Here is a 19,634-nt window from a genome sequence, read left to right as displayed (position 1 = left end):
TGTCAAGGTTCCTACACACCGCCGACGAGTCTAAGCGATAAATTCGCAGGCACTCGCATGTACTCGCAACTTGCCCTGCAGCTTGGTTGGCTGCCTTGCTGTATTCCCGTCTTCAATTGGTCTATTTCGGTTTTGGCCCCTCCTCTCGTCTTGTCGCCTGCGATGTCCACTCGCCAGGTATCCCAGCATGCTTTGCAAGCTGGTGAGCGACAAGATGGCGCGGGGGAAGGAGGGGCATTTAGAAATCGACCAATTGAAGACGGAAATACAGCAAGGCAGCCAACCACGCTGCAGGGCGAGTGCAAGTGCCTGCGAGTTTCTCGCATAGACTCGTCGGTGGTGTGTAGGAACCGTCAGTCTGTGAGTTGCTAGGCAACCTTCGCCCCTCTGCTCAGACTCGGAGCAGCAGAGACAGACAGGCTGAGTGCATGTGAGGAGAAGCGAGCAGACAGAAAGCAAAAGTTTTTCCTCAACATGAAACGAGGGAATAAAATTAGAGATGGCAGCGAGGGGTGTTCAGTTACACCCAGCGACATTCAACTGTTCAAACCCAGCAGAATGGCGGCGCTGGATGAGATCTGAGAGATTTCGGATCACTTCACGACTCAATGAGAGGAAGATCAGGTGAACATGCATGTGATGTTTGAGAGAGCCCAGTTCAATTAGGTACCATGGAGAAGTGGGACACCGCTTTTTTTTATAAGAACGGGCGGTCATAGCGTGGCTGCGGACGGTCAGTGACACACACGTTGCAGTAGCAGGCCGTATTGGTCAGAAAACCAGCGGGCCGGCGAGCGGGCAGAAGCAGGACTTAAAAAAAAGTTGCATGTCCAATTTATAACCTCAGCAGGGCAGGATTTATGATATCACTATGACATCATCAGTGATTTTATGACACGATTATGTCACTGATGTTGTCTATGCATTGCTGCATTCGTTTATGGTAGAAAGTGGCAAGTGGAAAACGTGTCATCTCCGACCTACGTGCGTTTGAGCTTCAGGCTTCAATTCGCAAAACCATGGATGCTCTTAGCTGTCTAAGCTAACAGCTAATAACAATATTAACGTTTAGTTGTATGGGTTTAACCAACTATTTATTGTATTGGTATGCTGATTGGTCTGAAAGCTTATACCCCATTCAAAACAACTCGGAAAAAATTGGTTCCGACTTGTAAAAAGTGAATTGAACGGTCGTCCAGGCCGGAATTACAGCTCGGAAATTCGGGTATCATCCAGAGCTCCGCCATAGCCACATCAAAATGGTGACTTGTATCGTTAATCACAGAATTATTATAAAGACGTTTGTTAACGTTTTAACACAACATTTTATGTCTCAATTATGTAATGTTAACGTTAATATGTATTTGTTTCACTCTGATTAGAGCAATATGTGAAATTCAGCATTCGGTTAGCATTGTTAGCTAGTAGGTAGCTACAATGCTACACGGGTTGCTATAGCAACCTATAGCCTGTGTTTGGTTTTCCCCCCGAGTGGGAAGTGCAGCGTGAACGCAAATATCTCCGATATGAATGCGGTATTAAAAGAAAAGAAAAATGTGTCAAAAATGTGTTTTAAATTCTTACAATCGTGGGCGCCATGTTGAAATGACATCAAATGACGCGCTGGGAGCAACTGGGGGTTGAGAAATCATACCCAAGTTTGCGAGTAGGAACTCCCAGTTAACGTGGTGTTTCATTTGATTTTTGCTAGCAGCAACTGGCAATTTGCCACTTGCCCGTTATAAACGAATGCAGCATGTGACCATCGGTGAAGTATCACTGATGATGTCACAATGTCCATGACATCATCATTGTGACATCATCAGATTTCTCACTCACTGATGACATCTTCACTGGTGACATCATCACTGGTGACATCATCACCGATGACATCACAATTCATTCAAAGACATAATCGGCGACCTGGCCAATCCCTTTCTTTGTTTCGTGGGGACAAAGAGCTATGGATGGAGAAGGACATGAAAATAAGAATGGACATCAATTGAAAGTAGCCCAGCTGTCTTTTTCAGACTGCAAGCTGGCACTTAGCCAAGGACCTGAAGGGAAAGAGGTGAACGGGCTAAATCCCAGAATCATGGAGGCTCGGTTTGGCAATGTGGTGTTCAGCTCCAACTTCGACTCAGGGAACCTGGCACATGTGGAGAAGGCAGAGAGGGGCAACGCCTGCCGTCATGCCGACATGCCCTCCAGTGGAAGTGCCCCCTCAGGGCCCAACCTCACCCCTGACTATGAGTTCAATGTATGGACACAGCCAGATTGTGCTGGAACAGAACATGAGAACAGACACAGGTCATGGTTTTACTTCAGTGTGCGTGGTGCAGTGCCCGGGAAGATACTGAAGATCAATCTGAACATGAACAAACAGAGTAAGATCTACAGCCACGGCATGGCTCCCGTCGTTCGCACTCTACCTGGCAAAACGCGCTGGGAAAGGGTCCGGGACAGACCCACCTTTGAGATGGTGGATAACCAGTTCATCCTGTCATTCACTCACCGGCTGTTGGAGGTGCGAGGGGCGACTACCTTCTTCTCCTTCTGCTACCCTTTTTCCTACAGTGAGAGCCAGGAGATGCTGCTGCAACTGGACCAGAGCCACCCCAATGCTGCTCAACTCAACCCCAGCAGTGCACCAGGCACAGTGTATTACCACAGGGAGCTGCTGTGCCACTCCCTGGATGGTAACAGGGTGGACCTGCTGACTGTGACCAACTGCAGTGAGATGCAAGAGCAGCGAGAGCCACGCCTGCCCAAGCTGTTTCCTGACACCAACACCCCACGACCTCACCGCTTCACCGGCAAAAGGGTGTTTTTCCTCAGCAGTCGAGTGCACCCCGGAGAAACTCCCTCATCCTTTGTGTTTAACGGTTTCCTCAGCTTCATCTTGAAAAGAGATGACCCACGCGCTCACGCACTTAGGAACATGTTTGTCTTCAAGCTCATCCCCATGCTCAACCCAGATGGGGTGGTCCGCGGGCACTTCAGGACTGACTCCCGGGGTGTGAACTTGAACAGACAGTACCTGAAACCCAGCCCTGAGCTACATCCTTCCATCTACGCCGCCAAAACACTGTTGCTCTACCACCACACACACAACCGCCTGCAGAACACACAATCGAGCACACACGGCAACAGCCCTGCACACACGCACAACATTCCCCTCAACGCCAAGCCTACCAATCAGCATCAAGCTCCTCCCCCTACTGACCTTGAAGTCAGCCTGAACCAACGGAACGCAGAGGACACAAATCCTGGATGTTCAAATGTTTCCATGGTGACAGAGAATGCCTGCGTCCCCACAGAGATGGGGAAGGGGGACAAGAACGGTTTGTCAAGCTCCTCAGAGAAGGTTGCCCCAGTTACTGTGGAGGTGTCAGTCACACACGAGGTGGAAGAGGAGCCAATCCCACCCCACGAAGGGGGTGTGGCCTATTATGTGGACTTGCATGGACACATCAACCAACAGGGATGCTTCATGTATGGAAATAGCCTTCCTGATGAGAGCCAGCAGGTCGAGAACATGCTGTATCCAAGGCTCATCGCCGTGAACTCTGCCAACTTTGATTTCCTGGGGTGTAACTTCTCTGAGAACATTTATGCAGCGGACAAGAGGGATGGCCAGTCTAAAGAAGGCAGCGGGCGGGTGGCCATTCACAAGGCCATAGGGCTGCTGCACAGCTATACTTTGGAGTGCAACTACAACACAGGAAGAACAACAAACATCATTCCACCTGCCTGCCATGACAACGGACGGGCAACACCCCCTCCAACTCCATCATTCCCCCCAAGATACACCCCAGAAATATTTGAACAGGTGGGGCGTGCTGTGGCCATCGCAGCCCTGGACATGGCAGAGTGTAACCCCTGGCCACGGCTGGTGCTGTCAGAGCACAGCTGCCTGACCAACCTCCGAGCCTGGATCCTCAAACACATCCGCAACACCAAGAGCCTGAACACACACATCCACGCTCACGCTCAACCACAAATACACCACAGCAGCAGCAAGGCGTTGTCACCAAAGAGCTTCAGCGACTCTCTGTCCAGTTCGGTGTCGGAGGACACCCTGAGTCAACTTTGCTCCAAAAGCCACAGTAGCAGTAGTCAGATGCCCTCATTTAGCCAAGGACCTGAAGAGAATGAGGTGAACAGTTCAAAGCCCAGAATCATGGAGGCTCGGTTTGGCAATGTGGTGTTCAGATCCAGCTTTGACTCAGGGAACCTGGCACGTGTGGAGAAGGCAGAGAGGGGAAACTCCTGCCCTCCTCCTGACATGCCCTCCAGTGGAAGTGCCCCCTCAGGGCTGAACTTTACCCCTGACTATGAGTTCAATGTATGGACACAGCCAGATTGTGCTGGAACAGAACATGAGAACAGACACAGGTCATGGTTTTACTTCAGTGTGCGTGGTGCAGTGCCCGGGAAGATACTGAAGATCAATGTGATGAACATGAACAAACAGGGTAAGCTCTACAGCCACGGCATGGCTCCCGTCGTTCGCACTCTACCTGGCAAAACCCGCTGGGAAAGGGTCCGGGACAGACCCACCTTTGAGATGGTGGATAAGCAGTTCATCCTGTCATTCACTCACCGGCTGTTGGAGGTGCGAGGGGCGACTACCTTCTTCTCCTTCTGCTACCCTTTTTCCTACAGTGAGAGCCAGGAGATGCTGCTGCAACTGGACCAGAGCTACCCCAATGCTGCTCAACTCAACCCCAGCAGTGCACCAGGCACAGTGTATTACCACAGGGAGCTGCTGTGCCACTCCCTGGATGGTAACAGGGTGGACCTGCTGACTGTGACCAACTGCAGTGAGATGCAAGAGCAGCGAGAGCCACGCCTGCCCAAGCTGTTTCCTGACACCAACACCCCACGACCTCACCGCTTCACCGGCAAAAGGGTGTTTTTCCTCAGCAGTCGAGTGCACCCCGGAGAAACTCCCTCATCCTTTGTGTTTAACGGTTTCCTCAGCTTCATCTTGAAAAGAGATGACCCACGCGCTCACGCACTTAGGAACATGTTTGTCTTCAAGCTCATCCCCATGCTCAACCCAGATGGGGTGGTCCGCGGGCACTTCAGGACTGACTCCCGGGGTGTGAACTTGAACAGACAGTACCTGAACCCCAGCCCTGAGCTACACCCTTCCATCTATGCCGCCAAAACACTGTTGCTCTACCACCACACACACAACCGCCTGCAGAACACACAATCGAGCACACACGGCAACAGCCCTGCACACACGCACAACATTCCCCTCAACGCCAAGCCTACCAATCAGCATCAAGCTCCTCCCCCTACTGACCTTGAGGTCAACCTGAACCAACGGAACGCAGAGGACACAAATCCTGGATGTTCAGATGTTCCCATGGTGACAGAGAATGCCTGCGTCCCCACAGAGATGGGGAAGGGGGACAAGAACGGTTTGTCAAGCTCCTCAGAGAAGGTTGCCCCAGTTACTGTGGAGGTGTCAGTCACACACGAGGTGGAAGAGGAGCCAATCCCACCCCACGAAGGGGGTGTGGCCTATTATGTGGACTTGCATGGACACATCAACCAACAGGGATGCTTCATGTATGGAAATAGCCTTCCTGATGAGAGCCAGCAGGTCGAGAACATGCTGTATCCAAGGCTCATCGCCGTGAACTCTGCCAACTTTGATTTCCTGGGGTGTAACTTCTCTGAGAACATTTATGCAGCGGACAAGAGGGATGGCCAGTCTAAAGAAGGCAGCGGGCGGGTGGCCATTCACAAGGCCATAGGGCTGCTGCACAGCTATACTTTGGAGTGCAACTACAACACAGGAAGAACAACAAACATCATTCCACCTGCCTGCCATGACAACGGACGGGCAACACCCCCTCCAACTCCATCATTCCCCCCAAGATACACCCCAGAAATATTTGAACAGGTGGGGCGTGCTGTGGCCATCGCAGCCCTGGACATGGCAGAGTGTAACCCCTGGCCACGGCTGGTGCTGTCAGAGCACAGCTGCCTGACCAACCTCCGAGCCTGGATCCTCAAACACATCCGCAACACCAAGAGCCTGAACACACACATCCACGCTCACGCTCAACCACAAATACACCACAGCAGCAGCAAGGCGTTGTCACCAAAGAGCTTCAGCGACTCTCTGTCCAGTTCGGTGTCGGAGGACACCCTGAGTCAACTTTGCTCCAAAAGCCACAGTAGCAGTAGTCAGATGCCCTCATTTAGCCAAGGACCTGAAGAGAATGAGGTGAACAGTTCAAAGCCCAGAATCATGGAGGCTCGGTTTGGCAATGTGGTGTTCAGATCCAGCTTTGACTCAGGGAACCTGGCACGTGTGGAGAAGGCAGAGAGGGGAAACTCCTGCCCTCCTCCTGACATGCCCTCCAGTGGAAGTGCCCCCTCAGGGCTGAACTTTACCCCTGACTATGAGTTCAATGTATGGACACAGCCAGATTGTGCTGGAACAGAACATGAGAACAGACACAGGTCATGGTTTTACTTCAGTGTGCGTGGTGCAGTGCCCGGGAAGATACTGAAGATCAATGTGATGAACATGAACAAACAGGGTAAGCTCTACAGCCACGGCATGGCTCCCGTCGTTCGCACTCTACCTGGCAAAACCCGCTGGGAAAGGGTCCGGGACAGACCCACCTTTGAGATGGTGGATAAGCAGTTCATCCTGTCATTCACTCACCGGCTGTTGGAGGTGCGAGGGGCGACTACCTTCTTCTCCTTCTGCTACCCTTTTTCCTACAGTGAGAGCCAGGAGATGCTGCTGCAACTGGACCAGAGCCACCCCAATGCTGCTCAACTCAACCCCAGCAGTGCACCAGGCACAGTGTATTACCACAGGGAGCTGCTGTGCCACTCCCTGGATGGTAACAGGGTGGACCTGCTGACTGTGACCAACTGCAGTGAGATGCAAGAGCAGCGAGAGCCACGCCTGCCCAAGCTGTTTCCTGACACCAACACCCCACGACCTCACCGCTTCACCGGCAAAAGGGTGTTTTTCCTCAGCAGTCGAGTGCACCCCGGAGAAACTCCCTCATCCTTTGTGTTTAACGGTTTCCTCAGCTTCATCTTGAAAAGAGATGACCCACGCGCTCACGCACTTAGGAACATGTTTGTCTTCAAGCTCATCCCCATGCTCAACCCAGATGGGGTGGTCCGCGGGCACTTCAGGACTGACTCCCGGGGTGTGAACTTGAACAGACAGTACCTGAACCCCAGCCCTGAGCTACACCCTTCCATCTATGCCGCCAAAACACTGTTGCTCTACCACCACACACACAACCGCCTGCAGAACACACAATCGAGCACACACGGCAACAGCCCTGCACACACGCACAACATTCCCCTCAACGCCAAGCCTACCAATCAGCATCAAGCTCCTCCCCCTACTGACCTTGAGGTCAACCTGAACCAACGGAACGCAGAGGACACAAATCCTGGATGTTCAGATGTTCCCATGGTGACAGAGAACGCCTGCGTCCTCACAGAGATGGGGAAGGGGGACAAGAACGGTTTGTCAAGCTCCTCAGAGAAGGTTGCCCCAGTTACTGTGGAGGTGTCAGTCACACACGAGGTGGAAGAGGAGCCAATCCCACCCCACGAAGGGGGTGTGGCCTATTATGTGGACTTGCATGCCCACACCAACAAACTGGGATGCTTCATGTATGGAAATAGCCTTCCTGATGAGAGCCAGCAGGTCGAGAACATGCTGTATCCAAGGCTCATCGCCGTGAACTCTGCCAACTTTGATTCTCTGGGCTGTAACTTCTCTGAGAACATTTATGCAGCAGACAAGAGTGATGGCCAGTCTAAAGAAGGCAGCGGGCGGGTGGCCATTCACAAGGCCATAGGGCTGCTGCACAGCTATACTTTGGAGTGCAACTACAACACAGGAAGAACAACAAACATCATTCCACCTGCCTGCCATGACAACGGACGGGCAACACCCCCTCCAACTCCATCATTCCCCCCAAAATACACCCCAGAAATATTTGAACAGGTGGGGCGCGCTGTGGCCATCGCAGCCCTGGACATGGCAGAGTGTAACCCCTGGCCACGGCTGGTGCTGTCAGAGCACAGCTGCCTGACCAGCCTCCGAGCCTGGATCCACAAAAGTGTCCATAACGCCAAGGGCCTGAACACATCCATCCACGCACATGGTCCGCCGCGAACACACCACAGTGGCAGCAAGGCATCGACCAGTTCGCCGTCGGAGGACACCCTGAGTGGCTCCAACAGCCACAGTAGCAGCATTCAGACACCCTCCCCAAAGATTCACACTTCCCCCAGCTTAACTTTGGGGTGCCCCCCACCGCGCACACACACACAGCGCAACACGCACCCCAGAGTCCGCAGAGGCAACAAGAAACTCGGCCCAGGCCGGGAAGCTAAGCCTCAGGAGAAGAGACACCTCCCCCCACCACCGCTCCGTCCTCCGGTCTCCTAGCAACAGCCGAACCCCCGCCCGCCTCTTTACCTGGCTCCCCTCCCTGTAGGCAGTGCTCAGCCCAGGCTCCCCTCCCTGTAGGCAGTGCTCAGTCCAGGCTGCTCTCCAAACTGAGCCCCCTGTTCCGCCAGGCCCTGCCGCCCGCACACCCCACCAACTCTCCAACTGGGCCCACCCAGGACTGAATAGAACCTACTGTACCTGTTTGTGTGCTTGCTTGGGCATGTGTTTCTGAATTGAGTGTAAGCGCTTTAAACTGCTTGGAGTACCAGATGAATGGGATTTGCCACATCAAGTAATTAATATAGAGAGCAGAGAGAACAAGGTTTAGAAGTCCAGCAGACAAAGGGTCTTTTTTGGGTGAGTCTTGCATGAAGGGTATTCATGCAGAATGGAATTTAACAGCCAAAATGGTAAACAGTGAATCACTTGAGATCAAAAACGGAGCAGGAGTCATTAGAAGTGGTCTTAAATGATTGTATTAACATATATCTTGTCCTATATATATATACAATATACTCTTGTATATTCAGGAATGGATACACAGGTTCACATGCAATGGACAGTCATGGGATACTTATAGGGCACATAATATGTATCAGATCTATTTTGACGTACATTTTGAAGGCAACTCTGCAGACTCAACCTATCTGTTATTATGGCCCTGTATAGGGCACGGTGGGAGGGAGAGGAACTGCAAAATGTAGGCTACATGTTATCAGAATATTGTGTTTGTGTACATGTATGTACAGTGATGTACTATGTGTAACTTAAATGAAAAATGAATACATTAACTAAGGCTAATGTGATTTTAATTTATCTTATCAGGGACATGTATTTAAAAAGAAATATTCAAAATATGAATATATATATATATATAATATATATATTATATTATATTATATATATTTTATTATATATATATATTAATATTAATAAAAATATATTTGGGGCCAATAATATTTTTTAAACCAGCTGGTGAGCAGTTGTCAGCCTTGAGCAATTTTCATTACATGGGTATATGTGGACATCCCTCTTGATTACAAAAATGTGATGAGCAAATCTTTTAATTAACCTATTAGTCAATATTGGCCAAAAATCCAGATATTTTGTTAATAAAATGCCTTCGTCCAATCATGTAGGAGTCCATCAGGATGAGCTGTTTCACGGCAGAGTGCATAAAAGCAGCAGTTCCGCTGCACAACTCCACTTTTTGTGGAGTCAGCGTCCAAGGGCAGCAAGGCACCGGCTACTGGGCTACACCTATGATCATATAACTTCTAATACGTAATTATTATTATATTTCTCATAGGCTCCCCCCACTAGCCCGATTTGCCCCACTGAGGTGGAGGAGCCTGATCAGTACAGCCCTGATGCGACAACATTGCCACAACACTGCCATGTATGGATTGACTGCATAGATAGTGCAATAAGCCAGCCAGAGCAGGATCTATAGGGGGAGGGTGGGGACCCTAATGTTACCCCCCTGCCTCTATATGGGGGGGGGGGGGGGGGGGCAGTCTGTAATAGGCCGGTAGCCCAAGAGACCCAGGCCAGAAGGTCAAAGCAAAGTCTTGTGAAACTTATATTGAACACAGAGCACAAAAGACCAGAACGTAACAGGCAAACAAGTGATCGATGGACCACCATATATTATTTTAATACTAAAATAATATTATGCATAATGAGAAAGAATCGTGATTGGTGTGTAGGTGGCCCCCCTCCTCCATCACATTTTGCGTGGTGAGAGAAAACAGGAACAGGAACTGCTAAGAAAAGGTAGGCTGAAAACTACTTCCCCATGTGTGCTCACTACAGTCAGGCTTTTCTTAACCCTGCCTGTTAAGTGTGGGTGAGAGTTCTTCACAATTTAAAGATCTCTGTCTCTCACCCTGCCACTAACTGTAGATTAAGGGTGAGAGATCGTTTTCACAAGAACGAACTGGTCGAGTTGATGCTTCTTGAAGGGTTTTCTCTTTGAACTGGACGTGCAGTTTGTGATGCTTATAACAAACCATAATAACGGATAGCCTATGCATTGCAATATATTCAGTTGTGCTATCTGATGACGGTCTGAAAAAATTTCAGAACATTTCACTCGGACTTGAAAACTTAAAAAAACGACATTGGAAAAATATTTTTCTTTAAATCTGCAATTGTTTACGTTTTGGTCGGAGTAAAATGTTCTATGGTCTCTCCCGTTTCTAAATATATCTGAATCGTTTGGTTTGAACAAGTAAAACTATTTTTATAAGCATTTTACGAAGTGTCTATGGGAAAATAAATGGCGGATGAAAATCTCTGGTACAGTGCTGAAGGAGGAAGTAGGCGGTCACTTTGCCTCTCTATTCTATCCTATGTCTTTCCATGACATCATGTCATTCTGGCATGTGCAATGGTAGGCTGCATGTCACCAGGCCCAGTGCCCACTGTGGGAACATAAATGGATCATTACAGATTCCAAAAACTCATAATTCAGTAGGCTCGCCTCCAACTGATTCTCTTACTGTAAACCATTCCAACATGACCACAGCAACTTCCTCAACATAAAGTAGTAGGCCAGTGATTCCCAACCAGGGGTACGTGTACCCCTATAGGGGGTACTTGGAAAGATTGGGGGTTAGAATTTATTTCCAAAATGATCAATACAATATTCCAAATAATTTCATAGGCCCATCTTGGTAAAACTGATTACTTTTTCCAATCGAAAACTGTCTGAATTGTATTAAAGGGGAGTCATTCAAATGATTTCCATTTACGATGTGTGAGGGCGGGTTCACACCAGCCTTGTTTAGTTCGGTCTATCGGACCTTTCCCCATTAGTACGGTCCATAGGGTCGGTGTGAACGCTCCTACTCGAACTCTGGTGCGGACTAAAAACCGTGCTCTGGTTCGCCTGTGAGAGGTGGTCTCGGTCCGCTCTCAAGCGAACTCTGGAGCGGCCCATTTCTGGTGTGAACCCCACCCGGACTAGTCAGAGGAAGCACGTGATTTTTTGTGTTGATTTGTTTTGGTTATTTCCTGTTTTGGAAGCTCCCGCGGAAGAAGAAGCTGCTTGCTAGCTGTAGCAGTTAGCTAGCTTATCTCATCTCGTTACCAGCGACATCACAAACAGACAAAAATGACTAGTGGCAGGGGGGGGGACTAGTGGAGTCTGTAATGTTTACTGTTCTATTGACATATAATTATCTAAATAAACAGACATAAATTGACTGGTTAAACGACGTGCGTCCATCTTTATTTTCTGACATGGAGTAACTGGGTGTCGCATAGTGACACGTCATCAACAATGGCCGATGGCCTCAACGTAAACTGTCGGGAGGAAGTCAGTATGGCCAATAACAGAACGAGATTTCTGCCCACGTGACTTTGGTTCGTGTGGGCAGGACTAGTGGATTTTGGCCTTGTGAACGCAAACCGAACCCGAAAAACAAAACAATGTATCATCCTCTTCTCTGGTCCGAACCAAGGACCCGGACTCTCTGGTGTGAACCCGCCCTTAGAGAGTCCTACTAAAAGTTTAATATAACTTAATTAGTTAATAGAACTAATTGAGGAGAATCATCGATACGCATGAGTGAGACGAGGCCAGATGTTATTTGATTAATAGTCTAATAAAACCATCCCTTACCAATATATCCATTTGCCATTGCATCATGACACAAGTCTGTTGACATCAGCACACGCTGTGGTGTTTGTTTTAGATAGCAGTATTATGGATTCGTGTTCTGGACAAGATGTTGGAACAGGGAGTTGAGATACAGACTTGCCTCACCAGTAAACGTTATTCAGATGGCGACAGCGTGTCTGGACACCAAATGGCAACGTGGTTATGAGGCGGACAGCCAGATGCTGTCGTTTCCATGTCCAATAATGGTCCAGTCCAGCGGTGCTGGATGGGAACCAAGAAGGGTGACACGTATTAGTTTTTCCCTCCCCCAAACAATGATTTGAATCTGAGTGAAGCTCTGCACCTCCACCCTTAATAAAGTCATGACATTTACATGGAATACATCTGGCTTCTCTGTGGTCATAAATGTATGGTTTGATCATAAGAACATTCATATTGGACAATTCTACACAAAGTTGCCCCCAAAATAGTATTTCCGGGCTGGAAATGGTGGCCATCTTGGAAGAATCTTGGAAAAATCTTGATTTTTGCGTGGCTAATAGATTTTTTTTTTTTACCAAAAGAACAATCACCAAGTAATATGTGTGCCAATGTTGGTGCTTCTTTCCACTTGTGAACGATTTTACATTCAAAGTGTATTTAATCTGCTCCACTAGGGGGCTCTCTTTAGTCTGACATTCATGGTGAGCAGAACTTGCTAGTCCTGTGGACAGTAGCGGAGCCAGAGGGGGGGCAAGGGGGCGGTCGCCCCAGGGCCCACTCGTCAGGGGGGCCCATCAAAAAAAAAAAAAAAAATTTTTTTTTTTTTTGCAGGCCAGGCCACCTGGCTGGCAACCTGTGTTTTTATTTTTCTTCTTCAGAACAAGCTTGTCTGTAAAGTGGCTTCACTGTAGTCTTTCTTGGACATAATATTACTTGGCTCAGTGAGTGACAAATTGTGTTTTCGGATATAGGGGCTATCAGCTATTTTACAGTTGTGACTTAAAATGACTTTATTTAATAAAGTCAGTGGTGTGAGTCTGAGAGGAATTAAATCAATAGACAATAACATTGGTGTGTTTAAAATGAGATATTCCACTAAATATGGCTAAAACCGATTCAAACATGCAAAAAAGGCACATTTTTCTTTGCAGCCTGGCAGGCCCGGTTCTACGGGGGTGCAAATGCATGCATTGCACCCTTATTTGTCTGCATGCTCAGTTGAAAAGTAAAAAAATGTATAAATGCTACAGCTGCACACTTACTGTTTAAACTTGAATTATAGTTGTTGTTTTTCTTTGTTCTTTGATGTGATTTTATGGCTTTTTGGCACCTATATGTAACCTTTTAAGGTTGAGATAATTGTATTATCATTATATGGTCCAAATATTTCAGTAAAGCACTTGAAACACTTGAAATATTCTTGCTTGGGTGGTATCATTCTACTTGAAATGATGGTCAAATGCATTATTTTTAGTAAAATAACATGTCAAATTTTTCGGCCCGAGTGGGCCCGGCCTTTGGCCGGGCATCTGCACCCCTATCTAGGATGCACCCCTAGTCATCTTGTTCTGGAACCGGCCCTGCGGCCTGGCCTGGCCTTCAAAAAAAAAAAAAAAAAAAAAAATTTTTTTTTTTTTTTTTTTTTTTTTTTATGGGGCCCCCCTAAGAGCTTCGCCCCCTCTGGGCTGATAGGGTCGCTCCGCCCCTGCCTGTGGATAATGTATGGAAGCAGAGAGGTTGTTAGCTTCAGTTTAAACCTGGGGGGGAAAGGGGGCATGTGTCAATTTGAGAATAGAATGACATAAAATAAAATGTATTTTATGTATTTAAAATACACAAAGTATTTACTGACATATTACTCTTATTTTTTTCTGTCCAGCAAAAATAGGCCTACATATTTTAAATTGTTTTAATTAAAATACTCGGCCTGGGTCCACCAGACCTTCCGCCCACTCCTGAGAAGGAAATGGAGTGTAACGAGTTCACAATTCAGTCTATCAGGCGAGTGATGTAATTGTGAGGTCGCTGTCTATCAGGCGAGTGATGTAATTGTGAGGTCACTGTCTATCAGGCGAGTGATGAGATTGTGAGGTCACTATCGGGCGAGTGGTGTAATTGTGAGGTCACTATCGGGCGAGTGGTGTAATTGTGAGGTCACTGGAAGACGCTCTCTCACAGTGTGTGATATTGTGAGTAGTGTGAGCTGAGGGCAGAGTGATATTTTGTAGTAGTGTGAGCTGAGAGCAGAGTGATATTTTGTAGTAGTGTGAGCTGAGGGCAGAGTGATATTGTGAGTAGTGTGAGCTGAGAGCAGAGTGATATTGTGAGTAGTGTGAGCTGAGAGCAGAGTGATATTGTGAGTAGTGTGAGCTGAGGGCAGAGTGATATTGTGAGTAGTGTGAGCTGAGAGCAGAGTGGAGTAGTGTGAGCTGAGGGCAGAGTGATATTGTGAGTAGTGTGAGCTGAGGACAGAGTGATATGGTGAGTAGTGTGAGCTGAGGGCAGAGTGATATTGTGAGTAGTGTGAGCTGAGAGCAGAGTGATATTGTGAGTAGTGTGAGCTGAGAGCAGAATGATATTGTGAGTAGTGTGAGCTGAGGGCAGAGTGATATTGTGAGTAGTGTGAGCTGAGGACAGAGTGATATTGTGAGTAGTGTGAGCTGAGAGCAGAGTGATATTGTGAGTAGTGTGAGCTGAGGACAGAGTGATATTGTGAGTAGTGTGAGCTGAGGGCAGAGTGATATTGTGAGTAGTGTGAGCTGAGGGCAGAGTGATATTGTGAGTAGTGTGAGCTGAGAGCAGAGTGATATTGTGAGTAGTGTGAGCTGAGAGCAGAGTGATATTGTGAGTAGTGTGAGCTGAGAGCAGAGTGATATTGTGAGTAGTGTGAGCTGAGGGCAGAGTGATATTGTGAGTAGTGTGAGCTGAGGACAGAGTGATATTGTGAGTAGTGTGAGCTGAGAGCAGAGTGATATTGTGAGTAGTGTGAGCTGAGGACAGAGTGATATTGTGAGTAGTGTGAGCTGAGGGCAGAGTGATATTGTGAGTAGTGTGAGCTGAGAGCAGAGTGATATTGTGAGTAGTGTGAGCTGAGAGCAGAGTGATATTGTGAGTAGTGTGAGCTGAGGGCAGAGTGATATTGTGAGTAGTGTGAGCTGAGGACAGAGTGATATTGTGAGTAGTGTGAGCTGAGGGCAGAGTGATATTGTGAGTAGTGTGAGCTGAGAGCAGAGTGATATTGTGAGTAGTGTGAGCTGAGAGCAGAGTGATATTGTGAGTAGTGTGAGCTGAGGGCAGAGTGATATTGTGAGTAGTGTGAGCTGAGGACAGAGTGATATTGTGAGTAGTGTGAGCTGAGAGCAGAGTGATATTGTGAGTAGTGTGAGCTGAGGACAGAGTGATATTGTGAGTAGTGTGAGCTGAGGGCAGAGTGATATTGTGAGTAGTGTGAGCTGAGGGCAGAGTGATATTGTGAGTAGTGTGAGCTGAGAGCAGAGTGATATTGTGAGTAGTGTGAGCTGAGGGCAGAGTGATATTGTGAGTAGTGTGAGCTGAGGGCAGAGTGACATTTTGTAGTAGTGTGAGCTGATAACCAGCTTCTGATAAGCAGCTGCTGGATTTACACCCATAAACAAAAAACAAAGCCGTCAATCAGCACAGCAAAATATTGTTTTCCTGGCAAACCATGTCAACAACCTGGGCTTCAGTACGAACGGGGGTTTCCAGAAATCAAATGTTTTGTTGAAAGTAGTTTGATATTGATCTGTAAACCCGCACAGTGAAACGTGGTCAGACAGAGACCAGGCAGAGTTCTAGAGAGATGTGAGCCTCGCTCTCCAAAGGAGAAATCACAGCTTGACCCATTTAGAACAAAAGCCACTATTGTAACTCAGGCCGGCTGCATCCTCAAGTGTTTACTGTCCTCACAAGGGAGAAGGTTTCCACTGTCTGAAGCAAAAGCTCAAGCCTGCCCCTGGAGGTCCACCTGGTTGTTTATAAATCTATTAGCATAAGTATGACTGGTATGAAAGTAGCCAAGAGCTATTTGTCTAACCACACAAAGTGAATGTACACACAGGTCGGTGTATGGATCTAATAAGTCTAATGCAGCATTCACGTTAAAACTGCTTGAATCAACCATGAGATCAGACATGCTTCTAGTCCGTTGAGGCGCACTCCTCCCCAGGCAGCTCGTATCGGAACCAAAGATTTGCTCCCTGCCGAACCCTGTTGACAAGGTCATTGTGAATGTTTCAAGTGTGCCACAGGGCCGTAGCTAGCTATGAGGACGGGGAGGTCCGGACCTCCCCTAATATTTCAGAGATTTTTTTAATATTTCAGAGTTTTTTTTTTTTTTTTTTTTTTAGCCTTTATTTAACCAGGTTTGTCCCATTGAGATCAAAGATCTCTTTTACAAGAGAGACCTGGCCAAGAAACAGCAGCAACACAAAGTTACAACAAACAAACACATAAACACATACAATTGAAAAACATTAAAATGATCAAATAAAACATTTGCATACAGACAGCCTGTTCTCAAGAGATTTTACCATAGCCTTAAAACCATTTAAGGTTACTAAGCTATTAAGTTTAAGATCAGACTGCAGACTGTTCCATCCGGTGGGTGCAGAGAACCTAAAAGCTTTCTTCCCCAATTCAGTTCGGACTTTGGGAACAGAAAATTGTAGAGTGTCCTGAGAACGAAGATTGTAAAAAAATAAAACAATCTGCATGGAAAACAGGAAAAGCATGAAAAACACGGGATCGCTTTTATTTTGAAACGAAAGGCAGGTCAGGCAGGAAGTCATCTGACGCCGCGTCCGCGGTAACTTGATTCTGAGAGAGCAGCAGCATGGTGGTGAGTGATGACTGTCTGTCTGCCTGGCGAGATAATTGAAGGTGAGCGAGCTGCGAGACAGTGAGCGAGTGAACGACAGACAGTGAGCGACACACACTGACAGATTTTTTAGCAACAACCAAGAAAGTAAGTGTCTAGTCTGTCTCTTAAGTAATGTTACCTGTGTGACACGTTGGGATGCTACTGGCTAATCATGCATGATGCCAATTGCCAAGCTCCCGAAGTCAGGTATGCAGGTGGCTATATGCATGGTTTCAGTTTCATGACCCAATAAGTAACAAAAAGAGGTGGTGTAAAGTTAAAAACAACATAATATATTTTATTTTATTTTTCAATCGTTTCTATCAGGAATAAATAAATGTCCCTCTGTATGTTTTTTTTATTATCGATGATGACTTTGTGTGTTGTGTACGGCTTGGGTTGTGTACCTGTGTTTGTAGGTGTCATTTTGATATGAATTTGGCTAAAACAGTTTGTGTTTGTTAGTTACAATTATGTTGACAGGAGAGCTGAGCAGGTGGTGACATGAAGGAGAATATACTGAATAATGACATCACAACAGTATAATCCTAATGTTGATTTAAAATGATATATTACTCTAAATATGGCTTAAAAAGGGGGGAAAAAAACCTAAAAAAAATTTCGGCGGGCGCCGCCTCCCCTTGCTGAGGTCCGCCTCCCCTTGCTGGACCTCCCCTATTTCGGAACCCTGGCTACGGCCCTGGTGTGCCAGGAATCAGCTGTTCCTGCAAACCCATTACTTCACTAAACATCAGCTCCTGTTCAATATCTAAGTCCTCACGACTATGCTTTCCCCCCCATATATTTAGTAATTCTCAAAACAGAAAACAGGTTCAAGACTAAAAAAAACATGCATATAACATTGTTACAACATGGCGCTACCAGCCGTGTCAAGTGCCTATGTGCTTGTAAATGTGTGTGGAATCCCATGTAAGGGGTCCATGAGAAGTCAGCTGAGCACGTTCTTAACCTCATCCAAGTAGGCTAGAAATGGGTCCCAGATAATTGTGAATTTCCTGCTGCTCAGGAGTCTCCTCGTATGAGACCATGTCTGTCAGCCACAGCTGAGAAGAAGGCGAAGAATGGGACTCATGACTACGCTTGACTGATGCTTCCTGGTTGTAAATATACAGGGTTAAGAAGCTTTGTCTTTATGATCCAGCATTTACATTTTTTACCCATCAGTGCACCAATTAAAGACTCCATGATTCTCTCTTTTTTTTTTTAAGTACCTTTATTTTCACACAAACAAAAATAACAAATTTATTCCTCTTCTCGAACAACAATGGGGCCCAGGGTCAATTCAGCTTGCCATTGCTGCTTGGGTTGGTTTGGTTGATCCATCCCACAAGTCGACTGACAACAGGCACAAAACTCGTCGTCTCCACCAACCGCCTTCCACCTACTGTATGAAAAGAGTTTTAGTTTATCAGAAGCCAAGGTTATTCCACGATGTTCTACAATGTTCTCATACCCCTTGTCAAAGGAACACAGCTTATCCTCAGTGGTAACTGGAGAGGAAGCTGGAAGGGCCTTCAACTGGCAAGTGATGTAGATCTGTCGGAATTGGGGACATTGTCATTTTTATCCAGTTACACAGGCGGCAATCTGAAAGTCTGCCGATGTCATTTCACTTACCGAGGCAGTCTTCTGCTGGCGGAACCTCAAGCTTTCTACCTGAAACTGGAGTTTGTCCGGCTGAAACGGGGGCATGAACTGGGATTTGGAACCATCAACCAGACACCTGTGTGGAAAAACAATGGTTGAAGAAGCAGAACACTGAGTATAATGGTCTGAATGCACTTCTGCATCAGATCTCACCCATGGTTGTTGATGAAAAAGTATGGGTCAGAAGTGCCATCCGGCTCTGCGGTGATGAAACAGCTGTCCGCCAAGACTCTGATGGCTCTGATGGGGGCATCCGTGTATGACAGGACTGCTGCCTCCATTTTGAGGACATCTCCCAAAACATACTTGTTGGAGTGCCTCTCAGACATCCAGTCATCTAAGACAAAAAAGGTAAGTTGACATTTCAGGGTTTAACATAAAAATATTCAGAATATTAATAAAAATGCTCCAACCCACCGCTCATGAGTCTTAGAGAGAAAGGCAGTTGTTCCTCAGCCATCTTAGTATCTTTGTAGGACATCCAGTCAGGATTTAGAGAATTGCTGCACACAAAATGGTGTGGCAAGTTAGTTGCCGTTACTTGGGCTAACCCTAAACGACTACAGTGTGGAGACACCTTGGGGCAAGAGGCCGTTTTAACAGCAGCCATTTTGTGTCTAAAAAGGCAGGAAGTAACACAGTTGCACCCAAATATTAATTAAGGCTGGCTTTACACGGTGAAACTTTCACGCAACTAGTTGCAGGTTGCAAGTTGCATGCAACCAAATTTCCATGCAACTTCAGTTACACAAAGCAATTCAAAAATAATCAAGTCTCGTGCAACTTGGCAGTTTCTTCCAGCAAAACTGGCTAGCTAGATTGGTCATTTTTCATCTATTGTATAGTTTTCTTTTTTCAAGTGAGAATTGTCATTCTGCATTTTTGTATCATATTTCATATCGTTTTCTCGCTGGAAAATATAAATTCGGACTCGGAGGTGTTGTGTCGGTTTTTCAAGAGACAGTCTTCGGTTTTATTTGGTGCATTTTCGCTGCCTGTCCCGTCCTGCCATG

General features: G+C 47.0%; 2 protein-coding genes across 2 annotated transcripts; both read left to right on the top strand.

Annotated features, from left to right (window-relative positions):
- Positions 1-2,095: 2,095 nt before the first annotated feature.
- On the top strand, positions 2,096-6,254 carry LOC310776672 (uncharacterized protein; the record flags this gene model as incomplete). Its single annotated transcript, XM_083636834.1, has 2 exons — positions 2,096-6,176; positions 6,229-6,254. 2 exons carry the CDS (start codon positions 2,096-2,098, stop codon positions 6,252-6,254), a joined length of 4,107 nt encoding a protein of 1,368 aa, XP_083492960.1.
- Positions 6,255-6,274: 20 nt separating this feature from the next.
- LOC310776671 (cytosolic carboxypeptidase-like protein 5) lies at positions 6,275-8,510 on the top strand (the record flags this gene model as incomplete). The annotated part of the gene is given in 2 exon segments (XM_083636833.1): positions 6,275-8,425; positions 8,427-8,510. Coding segments are annotated over 2 exon segments (2,235 nt in total).
- Between the last annotated feature and the right edge of the window lie 11,124 nt (positions 8,511-19,634).

This window comes from Poromitra crassiceps, assembly GCF_964638095.1.
Source record: "Poromitra crassiceps genome assembly, chromosome: 5".
Taxonomy (NCBI): Eukaryota; Metazoa; Chordata; class Actinopteri; order Beryciformes; family Melamphaidae; genus Poromitra; species Poromitra crassiceps.
Note: the sequence above shows the minus strand (reverse complement) of the source record. Positions and strands in the feature narration are given on the sequence as shown.